Consider the following 12,501-nt stretch of genomic DNA (forward strand, 5'->3'; position numbering starts at 1 on the left):
ATGACTATAGCAGAATAAGTTTTACAGTCATGAAGGCATTCATATCCATTGTGACAACAGTTTTACTCAGAACAAAAAATGCAGTTAAGAATAATTGACTTAGAACATTTATAATCTAAATATACTGTATATAAAACACTATGTATATTTTAGTTATTCAGGCTTTTAACATTCTGCTGCACATCAAAGCTAAACTCTGTTGAATAATAATTTCAATCCTTTGATAAGTTTGATCCATAGAGTATGATAACACATGAACACTAAAACTGTAAATATTATTCATTAAAAGTCTTCATTGGATCTTGACACATTTTTGTGTTTTTGGCTTTTAATTTCTAGCATATTTTATCAATTTTTCATGCATTTTGTTTATAATTGATACAGGCTGGGCATTTTTGAGTGTTCTAAATGTTTTTCATGATTTTTTTTATTCTTAGCCTCATCACACATTAGCCATCCCACACACATTAATGAGTGTCATTGAAACCCATTCAAATCACTATTTTTCATCCTGCTTGAATAAAAAGTATAAAACATGCATCTTCTCATTTCTCCGCTTCATTTGAAGTCTGAGGCTTGTGAGTGTGTGCCTGAGGGATTTCCTTCCCAATGACGTCATTTTTACCATATATAGCAAATGGAGGAAATACCTGCTTTTTCGGATAGAGGGCACTCGCACTATTTTCCTCTCCATCCGCTCTCCACACAAGATGTAAGGCATTATGTATGTGTGAGGGTGTGATTAGGGCCTATCCCTAAAGTATGCATGTGAGTGTGCGTGTGTGCACGCGCATGTGTCTCCAGCGTTCACACTGCATTACCGTGTGACTGAATGCGTACAAGCGCAGCCTAGCTTTCAAGTGGCCGCTTTTCTATATCCCCCGTTTCATGTGCAACTCTTACGCTAAAGTTAAAAGCACCCCGACATTTTTTATTATAAAATACGTAAAACACACACCTACACAAGCCCCCATGCACAGCTTTGAAATAACCGAAATGCAGGACCTTTCCCAGCACATCAAACGTGCAGCCGCGGTGAAAACCAAAACAGACCCCGACTTTGTTTACACAGGTGCACCTGTTGCACGGTGCACATGAGTACAGTGGAGGAGAGCTGCTCATTTCTTCTCTGGCATGATGAAGAGACACTACTTCACTAAAGAGCTGCTAGTAATGATCGCGGAGCCCGATCCAGAGCCCATGGAACACAGCGAAATAACCTCCAGGTCGGACACCGACACAGCTGAAGAGGATGTAGGAGGACCTCCCGAGGGCTGGCTCATCCTCCACCAGCTCCCCCGACTTATCTGATGGTGGGGAAGGGGAGACATCACCGGACCTGTCCTGGAGGTCCAAAAACGGGGAGATCCAGTGGGCAGCCACACACTCGGAGACCCTACAATTTAACCCTTCGGGCACAGGGATTACGCACGGACCCACCCACTATGCCATGGCCAGAGTTGGTGAAGTGATAGACAGTTTAGATTTATTTCTCACCCTGGAGGTCACGAAATTTGTCCTAAATTACACCAACCTGCATAGGAGAAGGACGGTCCCGGACTGGAAGGACCTCGATGCCACCACCGTGCGGTCTTTGGACTGCTGGCTGGCCGGCGTGTACGCCGATCGCTCCCGCGGTGAAGTAAGCCGCAGCCTATGGGATGCGCAGACTGGCCGGCACATATTCAGGGCTACTATGTCGGCCAAAACGTTTGGATTGATAAGCCGAATCCTGCGTTTTGACGACCGGCTGTCCAGACCGCGGCGGCAATGGCGTCACCACAGCCCACTGGCGGTGCTATCTGGGATCTGTGGACTGCCCAGCTCCCCCTGATGTTAATCCAGGTGTGGAAATTGCAGCCCCACCAGCACCAGCACCACACCCACAACTCTCCGTGTGAGGAGGCAGTGTGCACTCTGCCCCACACGGAGAATTGTGCTCTACAAATGCAAGATCTGTAAGAAACATGTTTGCAAGGAGCATTATGGCACAGTTTGCAGCTCCTGCCTCCCCTGAACAGATCGTTCTGTTATGTTTATTTTGTTATTGTTGATATTGTTATTCAAGTTACAGTTATTTATAAATCTTGTTCTTACTCTCTTTTGTGTTGTTCTAATAAATAAGTGAAAATGTTAAATGGGCAGTAGGTGAGGTTCTTTACAAAAGTAGATCATACTAATTTAGAATACTGAACAGCTTTATTTTTGATTAGCACATTTTTGTGCAATTTGACAGTGCAAAAAAATGCATATAAATAAATGTCACTGCTAATCTTTCACATATAGCAGGCTGCAATCATCAAACCATAAATGAAACAAAAAACAGGAAATCAAGTTTGCATGGAGTACAGTACAGGCCAAAAGTTTGGACACACCTTCTCATTCAATGCATCTTCTTTAATTTCATGACTATTTACATTGTAGATTCTCACTGAAGGCATCAAAACTATGAATGAACACATGTGGAGTTATGTACTTAACAAAAAAAGGTGAAATAACTGAAAACATGTTTTATATTCTAGTTTCTTCAAAATAGCCACCCTTTGCTCTGATTACTGCTTTGCACACTCTTGGCAATCTCTCCATGAGCTTCAAGAGGTAGTCACCTGAAATGGTTTCCACTTCACAGGTGTGCCTTACCAGGGTTAATTAGTGGAATTTCTTGCTTTATCAATGGGGTTGGGACCATCAGTTGTGTTGTGCAGAAGTCAGGTTAATACACAGCCGACAGCCCTATTGGACAACTGTTAAAATTCATATTATGGCAAGAACCAATCAGCTAACTAAAGAAAAACCAGTGGCCATCATTACTTTAAGAAATGAAGGTCAGTCAGTCCGGAAAATTGCAACAACTTTAAATGTGTCCCCAAGTGGAGTCGCAAAAACCATCAAGCGCTACAACGAAACTGGCACACATGAGGACCGACCCAGGAAAGGAAGACCAAGAGTCACCTCTGCTTCTGAGGATAAGTTCATCCGAGTCACCAGCCTCAGAAATGGCAAGTTAACAGCAGCTCAGATCAGAGACCAGATGAATGCCACACAGAGTTCTAGCAGCAGACCCATCTCTAGAACAACTGTTAAGAGGAGACTGCGCCAATCAGGCCTTCATGGTCAAATAGCTGCTAGGAAACCACTGCTAAGGAGAGGCAACAAGCAGAAGAGATTTGTTTGGGCCAAGAAACACAAGGAATGGACATTAGACCAGTGGAAATCTGTGCTTTGGTCTGATGAGTCCAAATTTGAGATCTTTGGTTCCAACCGCCGTGTCTTTGTGAGACGCAGAAAAGGTGAACGGATGGATTCCACATGCCTGGTTCCCACTGTGAAGCATGGAGGAGGAGGTGTGATGGTGTGGGGGTGTTTTGCTGGTGACACTGTTGGGGATTTATTAAAATTGAAGGCATACTGAACCAGCATGGCTACCACAGCATCCTGCAGCGACATGCCATCCCATCCGGTTTGCGTTTAGTTGGACGATCATTTATTTTTCAACAGGACAATGACCCCAAACACACCTCCAGGCTGTGTAAGGGCTATTTGACCAAGAAGGAGAGTGATGGAGTGCTGCGGCAGATGACCTGGCCTCCACAGTCACCGGACCTGAACCCAATGGAGATGGTTTGGGGTGAGCTGGACCGCAGAGTGAAGGCAAAGGGGCCAACAAGTGCTAAACACCTCTGGGAACTCCTTCAAGACTGTTGGAAAACCATTTCAGGTGACTACCTCTTGAAGCTCATGGAGAGAATGTCAAGAGTGTGCAAAGCAGTAATCAGAGCAAAGGGTGGCTATTTTGGAGGAACTAGAATATAAAACATGTTTTCAGTTATTTCACCTTTTTTTGTTAAGTACATAACTCCACATGTGTTCATTCATAGTTTTGATGCCTTCAGTGAGAATCTACAATGTAAATAGTCATGAAAATAAAGAAAACGCATTGAATGAGAAGGTGTGTCCAAACTTTTGGCCTGTACTGTATATTGAAAAAAAAATCATTTATTGTGATTTTTAGACCATGAAACAGAGTTGCATCATGACAAAAAATTGGCAATTTAAGGGTTAAAGATTACAAAACTTCACGAATATTTGATATGCATGTTTAGGACTGATGCTGATTTAAAGAATTAAAAAAGAAAAATTAAAAAAATAATAATTTATAATTTTTTTATAGCTTGAGTTTTTATGAGCACATTTATGTGTGTGGGGACATTTACGTAACTTTTTTGAAGGGGCATCAAAGGGTTAAATGAATTATAACATTTAATCTCAACATTTTCTTTTTTGTGTAGAATAATAACTAATTATGTCTTAAATATATGTGAGCCATTTTGTGTGTTTTGTATTCCAACAAAATATGTATTTTATAGATTACACCAAAAAAGGATTAATGGAGTATGTAAATCAGTCACATTTTAATTCTGTCCTTTTGTCATCTCTTTATTTCTCTTTGTGGTTCTTCAGCAGAAACAGGATGTAAATATTTCCCAATTTAAATTTGTAGATCAAACTCATTTTATTTCTCTCTATGCAGACGATATACTGCTATTTATTTCAGATTTAATTCATCACAGAGAACTTACAGGATCTTTATCAGCTTATTTTTCCTCTGGATTTAATAAAGTTACTGTTACTATGAAGAGAAAATCATTCAGACACTTTGATCATAATAAAGATGAAAACAAGTGATTTGATGAACACGTCTTTATTATGTGGAAACAGTGAAATAATATTGAAACATTGCAACAAGCTGGTAAATATTGCTATTGAAAGATGTGAAATGAAAGACAGAGATAGTTCCAGAGTGCAGAGTGAGAGCAGTAGCAGAGTCAAACCAGTAGCAGAGTCCCAGTGAGTCAGGTCAGGACTGGGAACACTGGTCTCTCCTCAGTGTCTCTGAGAGCGGAGTCTGGGAGCCCTGGGTGGCCTCACAGGTCACAGAGCCCACCTTCCCCCACTGGTCTGCAGGGAGCCTCAGGGTGCTGCTCCAGCTGTAGTGGCCGTCCTTCTCCAGCACCCCGGGGCTCCTGCTCTCCTCCCAGCTGCTGCTGCTGCTGCTGCTGCTGCCGTCCACCTTCCAGGCCAGACTCCAGTCTGAGGGGAAGCCCTTGTTGGCCAGGCACATGAGCGTGGCCTTCCCCTGCTGCAGCTCCTCTCTGGAGGGGCAGCACCGTCAGGTGGGACGGACATCACCTAGGAGACACCAATCAGCTTAGAGGACAGGGACCACACAGCTGTCAATCAAACACCAGACACTTGGACACCTTTACTGTGTGAGAGTGGATTTTCTCCTTGAAGGAGTTTCTGTCAGATGGTGTTTCTGCTCCACCAGTCACTCACTCACTCACTCACTCACTCACTCACTCACTCACTCACACATTGTTTCACTTCCCTTTCAGCACAGAAAGAGTCCTCATATGACCTGAGAGATATCAAACTACACTGGAAATAAAAGATTCACAGCTTCAGCATCAACACTGAATATATTTTCACTCATATATTCTTTAGTTCAAAGTCCTGGTACATTTATACAAACATATTTACAGTCCAAACTCTCAACAGGACAAAAGTCAATCAGATCCACTGTTAAAGGACATTATCAGCCAAAAATAACTCACCACCAAATTGAAATTGTTCATCAGACAGATTGAAAAATACAAATAGCATCAGAGAAGAGTCAACATTATTTCAAACTGAGGTTAAAAGACAATTTGAGCCATTTTACAAGATCAGAGATTTGGCAGCATTTCTGCTTCATTCTCAGGGTTTGAAATCATTTCAACTCAACTTCAAAACAGTTTTAAAGGCTGAATTTAAAACATGTATAAAGTGCGAGTGTTGTTCTTTAATCTTTCCTACAGTTTAAGTTGTTCACATTTCACAAATTCAACTGAATGTTTAAAGAGAAGTTCAGTGAAACTGCTTTGAGTTCAACTTCAAGGTTAAAGAAGAGAAATGAACAATGAAAGTGATTTAGATCAGTCCAATGGAAACTTATATCTACTACAAATATTCAGACACTGAAATTAAAACCGTGACTGATTAAATATTTGTGCAGAAACTTACTTCCAACATCCAGTCTGGTTCCTCCACCAAAAGTCCACCACAGTGATACAAACTGATTGAGTCGTCGTACAAAAACCTCTGACTGTACAGAGACACGGCTCTCTGACTTTGAACACAACAAACTCAACAACAACACTTCCTCTTTTGAAAAGAATTTACTATTTAACATTATAGTTATCAAACAGTGTCACAATGTTTCAGAATTAATCACATTGTTACATCTTTATTGTTAAATTTGTCTGAAAGTAAAATTGATCCCTCTCACATTAAATGAAACCAGACAGAAGACGTTGTGAAAGAAAATCTTTCTGCAGTCATCAAAGCAAATCCACATCTAAATGATGAGTGACACATTCCTGATCAATCCTCTGATAAATGTATTGATCCACTGATAAACAGCATCATCAGAGTAATCCAAGTCCCTGTTGGAGTCAGTCAGAGCATTTCCATAGAGAGCCACTTTGCATCAGCAGCACCATGCTCCAGTGCTCTGGGAGAGTTTATAGTCCTGAGAGTTGAACACTGGATGACTGACAGCTGTCCTTCATGACAACAGAAGCCACAGAAATCCTCCTCTTCATCAAAAACATGACTTTGACCTCCGTCCTCATCTGGACTCTCCTCTGCTGCTGCTTCACAGGTAAAGTCCAGAGAATCAAACTCCTCTCCTCTATCAACATCCGTCCCTCTGAAATGAAGACCACAAAACCATGACGCTGCTTTATGTTTTTGTCTCTGTATCCTCAGAGTCCAGAGGTCAGGTCACAGTGACTCAGCCTGGAGCAGTGAGCTCTGCTCTGGGAGGCTCCGTCTCCATCAGCTGTAGGACCAGTCAGAGGGTTTATGCTGGGAGCGTTTTGCACTGGTACCAACAGAGAGATGGAGAAACTCCTAAACTGCTCATTTACGATACTAGCAGTCGAGCATCAGGGACTCCAGGTCGTTTTTCAGGCAGTGGATCAAACTCTGCCTTCACTCTGACCATCAGTGGAGTTCAGGCTGAAGATGCAGCAGTTTACTATTGTCAGAGTTTTCATGTCATCAACAGTCAGTATGTGTTCACACAGTGAAAAAGCGTCGTACAAAAACCTCCCTCAGTCAGACTGAACAGAAACTGAAGTGACTGCTGCATCTGGAAGCTACTGCAGAGACTGATACACTTCACTGAGGACACACACACACACACACACACACACACACGCATAAGCAAACAACAATATTTTTTGATAGTTTTAAACTGACAGAAGTTTTGATGAACTAAGAAAATCCTGTGTTATTAATCACTGTAAAACTATTTTTCACATTAGGAAAATGTGATGCCTGCAGACTGTTAGCTGTTATCAGTGGGTATAAGACAAACTGCTAATGTTAAACAAAGCTGTTCACATTAATATGACAGTCTGTGAGTAAATAGTTTTCCTCACCAGAAGAGTTATGTATGAAACAACACCATAATAAACCAGAATGAGGTTTTTCTGTGAATGAAAAAATTAGGAGCTGCATTTGTACAATTGTTTGAAATCTGACAACATGAATTGGAACAACCTTCAAATGTGAGTTAGTTTTTACTTACTTGAATACGTAAAAACTTCTTAAAGATCCAGCACTATCAGTCAAAGAAGCAGCTCCACAGTAGACCCCTGTATCATCTACATAATATCAAACTTTGTCCAGCAGAAGTCTCTGGTGCTTAGAGTGTAAGTACCAGGTACCAGCATGGTAAGGAAGGGTGAACAGTGTGCACTTTAAAATACAACCCGCTCCCTGGTACTTACAGGAAGTCTTGGGCACTTAGCATGTAAGTACCAGGTGTCTGCGTGGTAAAGAATAAAGATATTTTATAACTCTGAAGTTGTCATTGTGTGATTAAACAGGTTACATATTGCAGTATGATTTTCGTGTATTTTAAAACTGTAAATCATATCTGATTTTATAGTTATAAGTTTTAATAAGTATGGTAAGACATCAGGAGTTGGACTGTAAGACGTTTTACTGTAAGACATAGCGAGTTACACTGTAAGTCATAAGTGAAACTAAACCATATAGGCTCCCCCAAAATGTCATGGTAGATGTCAGAGAGTCACCCGGGAAGTCCCAGTAAGTGCAAGGTAAGACGCATGAAGTTCCATTATAAGACACTGGGAGTGACAGCATAAGACAGTAGCAGTTCCACTGTAAGACCCCGGCAGGTCTACTGTAAGACAAGCGAAACTACACAACAGGTTCCTCTAAAATGCCATGTAGATGTCAGAGAGTTACCATGAAAGTCCCAATAAGTATATGGTAAGACACGGGAAGTTATGCCGTAAGACACGGGGAGTTACGCCGTAAGACACGGGAAGTTATGCCGTAAGACACAGGAAGTTATGCCATAAGACACGGGGAGTTACGTCGTAAAACACGGGCTGTATTATAAAGTGCTACCAAAGATTTAAAGTCTGACCCTCACCGATACACCCTTCCTACCCAAGGGGCGGCACTAACAGAGACATATTAAATGCCCCTGCACACAACTGGATAGCACGATGGCCAGTCAGAGCAAAAAACAAGGTGATGTATTCATTGCACTAAGCCCCATTTGTTTGCCCAACAGTGGAGGTAACTGATATATTATGCTTTTGCTCTATCCCGTCTGTCGCCTCTGTTAGATAGACTGATCTGATTGGTCTGATAGGCGATTCAGCGGGCTCTGCTCGTCGGGGCCAGATCCCCCTGCAGAGCAAATTAGAATTTGCTGGGGGTGGGGCATCTGGATTTCCAGGTTAGGCGAGCAGCACAAAGTTGCTTAAAAAGTCCAGAGTGTAGGAATAAGGAGGATATATCAGCAGAAATTTAATATAATTTAATAAGTATGTTTTATTCAATGTATAATCACCTGAAAATAAGAATCATTGTGTTTTCATTGTCTTAGAATGAGCTGTTTATGGAAATCACTATGTTCCAACAGGTTCGGGTGGGCACCAGGGTTTGTAAACTGGTACCTACATAAAAATGGAGAAACTCCTCAACTGCTCATTTCCTACACTGATGAGAGAGAATCAGGGATTCCAGATTGTTTTCAGGCAGTGGATCAAACTCTGACTTCACTCTGACCATCAGTGGAGTTCAGACTGAAGATGCAGCAGTTTACTACTGTCAGAGTTATCACTATGTCAACAGTCAGTGTGTGTTCACACAGTGAAAAAGAGTCACACAAAAACAACATACAAAAAACTAACCTTCGATGCCGATGTTGTCCTGTTATTTAGCACAAAATCTGCATCCCTTCCCTCAGTTATTAATCAGGTCTAGATGGTAGTACAGATATCCAGGCATCTCTGAATCACATTTTGAATGTAAATCAAATCAAGTATGCTTAGTTAAATAAAGTATATTGACAACTGAATCTAACAAAATAAAAGAACAAAGGAGGCAAATGGTGGTGGACAGCAGTGCTGCTGAGAGAGAGTGGGAGTGGCCCAGTAAAGGGCATTTATTAGATGCCAGAGGTCACATGATCATGTGGAGAGAAGTTCTCAGGTCGACCTGCAGCAGCTCCTCAGAGAAGAGGAATCAGGTCAAACATCAATACATAACATCCCCTCCCATAAGCAGGTTGATATGAGGCATCTTTTAAATAAGCAAACATGCAAATCCCTTGAATCAATAACACTGATTATACTCACGACCTTGAGAGTGCATCTGCGAGCACATTGTCTCTTTGGCTCATCCTGCACTTTATTTATGTTAGTCTTATGAGACAACATGAATTCATCAGCTAAACAGAAGCCTTTTCAGTTGTTGACACTCCGCTCATTAACATATGTGCAGATTACATCAGGCAGACAGTTTTTAAATTGTTCAAGATCAACCATGTCAAATCTTCTGCTTTCTGTTTTGCGATCAGTACCATCGATTGAAAAGTGTTACTTTTTCCTTAGTAAACTCCACATAAGTTTGCTTATCAGGCTTACTGAGGCTCCTGAATTGTTGGCGCAGGAACCAGCTCATAAGCCTTGAGGACAGCATTTTTAACTTTACCATAATGCTCATCTTTCTTGAAGGCTCAAAGCAGAATCGCCTTCCTGAGCCTTTTCTACCAACACACTTTGGAGAAGCAGTGTCCAAGCCTGGCATATACTTCAACATTCTTCTCCATGAATGGTGGAACCAGTCTGCTATTGTTAACAATGCCAGATGGCTCAGACTTGGCCAAGCTCGGTAACGCAAAAATGTTTAAACTCTAGCTCCATGTTCCAACAGCATTTGTTTAACTGTTTCCTGTAACACCAGCTCTTTTAACTCAACTGAACAGCAGCATCTGAGAGTGAAGGAGACAGATTTGAGGAATCTTCGGAAGGATCAACCAGCAAAACGGCAGGCTCAGTTGAGGCCTGTGGTCTTGAAAATATCATGGTCAGTCAAGGTAGCTTTGAGTACATTTTCATACTTTCCTTTACATGTTTATACTCAGGAGTAATCTTGATAATAATGAACAAGTTTCAGCAGCTGATCTCTGGTAAACTGATCAGCCAACTCCTCTGAGGGTGTCTCAATAAAGTCATCAAGGGAGGCCATATTAAAGGCCTCTCCTACACTGAACAACTACTAAGTTGGCTATCAAAGCCACATGCACAAAGACAGGCCTAGACCTCACCCATCAAGTTGTACAGCAAATGTTAGGTTCACCACATATAGCCAAGCTACTACTTACTAACCTAACTTAACTAATCTCCCACTGTCAAACCACAGAACTACAGCAGGCCTGTGTTTGAGAGCACAAGCAAAAGCAATCCCCCAGAACCTGCCTAATATTCACTAAGCTAAGGAGGAGAGACAGAGGGTGGGAGTGGCCCAGTAAGGAATTTATTAGATAATGGAGGTCACATGATCACGTGGAGGGAGGTTCTCAGGTCGACCTGCAACAGCTCCTCAGAGAAGAAGAATCAGGTCAAACATATCAATACATAATGCAGACTAAAACAAAAATATATGTACAGGGACATAAAAAGCTGATAAAGGAAGAAACCATGAAGACGTGAGAAACATGAGGGACAAGAGACATCAACATCAAATGTAGATAATGTGACAATGAAAAGGAGAAACACAGACTGAATTCACAGGAGAAGCAGGGTGTTACAAGGGACAGGTGACACCAAGGCTACTGAGGGACAGGTGAAACAAATCGGGACAAAGCAGGAAAACACAAAGGCGGGAATAAACACAAGACATGACACATGTGGGGAGAAACCAGGGAACATGGTTGGATATCAAAAAGTTGAGGTAAATCAGTGTGAAAATTTTCCATAACAGAATTTCTAAATAATAAGAGGAAGTCAAAAAAGACCGGGCTACCATATAAATATGTAAATATGTGAGGAAACGCTGTCAGCCAAAGTAAACAGCCTGATATGTTGAGGACAGCTCCAGTTGACTGACTCTGTGTGTTTGCATATGTGTCCTGCCTCTCTGCTCCCAGCCGTTAAGAGGCCAGTGTTGATCAGTGGCTGTCCAGGCCTTTCACAGCCACTGACACGCCGGCAGCACAATGATGATGTCACTGATTCTACTGCTGGCCACCCTGGGGCTCCTTGTTCAGGGTGAGACTCTCTTCTGTCTGAAAACTTTGCTTCAGGATGCAACCAGGTTCACCACAATGATGTTCTGCTCTGATGGAGAAACACTGAAACAAGCAGCATTTACCTTCTTCCATCTATTCTCCATGTTAAAGAAATGAGACTCTTCTGTTTGGATGTTGATCATCTTTCTGCAAGCTGGATCTGTCTCAATAACCCTTCTCCTCTTTGTCATGTTTTCAGATTCATCAGGAGAAATCATCCTGACTCAGTCTCCTGGATCTCAGTCTGTTGCTCCAGGACAAACTGTCTCCATCAGGTGTAAAACCAGTTCAAATGTTTATGGCGACCTCCACTGGTACCTTCAGAAACCTGGAGAAGCTCCTAAACTCCTGATTTATTCAGCTACAACTCGTCAGTCTGGAGTTTCAGATCGTTTTAGTGGGAGTGGATCTGGGACTGACTACACTCTGACCATCAGAGGAGTTCAGGCTGAAGATTCAGGAGTTTACTACTGTCAGCAGAGTTACAGCTACCCGTTCACACAGTGATACAACGTTGTACAAAAACCTCCCTCAGCTGGAGAGGAACTGATCTGACTCAACAGCTGCACTGAAACTAAAACAACACAAGTTTTACTCAGAACAAAAAATGCAGTTAAGAATGAAACACTTACAACATTTATAATCTTACAGTAATATACTGTACATAAAACACTTATTCAGGGTTTTTACATTCTGCTGCACATCAAAGCTAAACTCTGTTGAAGAATGATTTCAGTCCTTTGATAGATTTAATTCATAGAGTATGATAACACATGAACACTAAATCTGTAAATATTATTTATTTTAAATCTTACAATATTCATTAGATCTTGAACAAA

At 41.6% G+C, this 12,501-nt stretch overlaps 1 protein-coding gene and 2 gene segments (V, D, J or C); 2 read left to right on the forward strand and 1 right to left on the reverse strand.

Annotated features, from left to right (window-relative positions):
• The window catches only part of LOC125904394 (uncharacterized), an 85,700-nt gene that overhangs the window by 51,687 nt on the left and 21,512 nt on the right, over nucleotides 1-12,501 (forward strand). The window lies entirely within an intron of this gene.
• LOC125904909 (Ig kappa-b4 chain C region-like) lies at nucleotides 4,689-5,137 on the reverse strand. The segment is given in 1 exon segment: nucleotides 4,689-5,137. A coding segment is annotated over 1 exon segment (264 nt).
• LOC125904922 (immunoglobulin kappa variable 3-15-like) lies at nucleotides 11,522-12,184 on the forward strand. The segment is given in 2 exon segments: nucleotides 11,522-11,642; nucleotides 11,862-12,184. Coding segments are annotated over 2 exon segments (360 nt in total).

This window comes from Epinephelus fuscoguttatus, linkage group LG17 (assembly GCF_011397635.1).
Source record: "Epinephelus fuscoguttatus linkage group LG17, E.fuscoguttatus.final_Chr_v1".
NCBI classification, from domain to species: Eukaryota; Metazoa; Chordata; class Actinopteri; order Perciformes; family Serranidae; genus Epinephelus; species Epinephelus fuscoguttatus.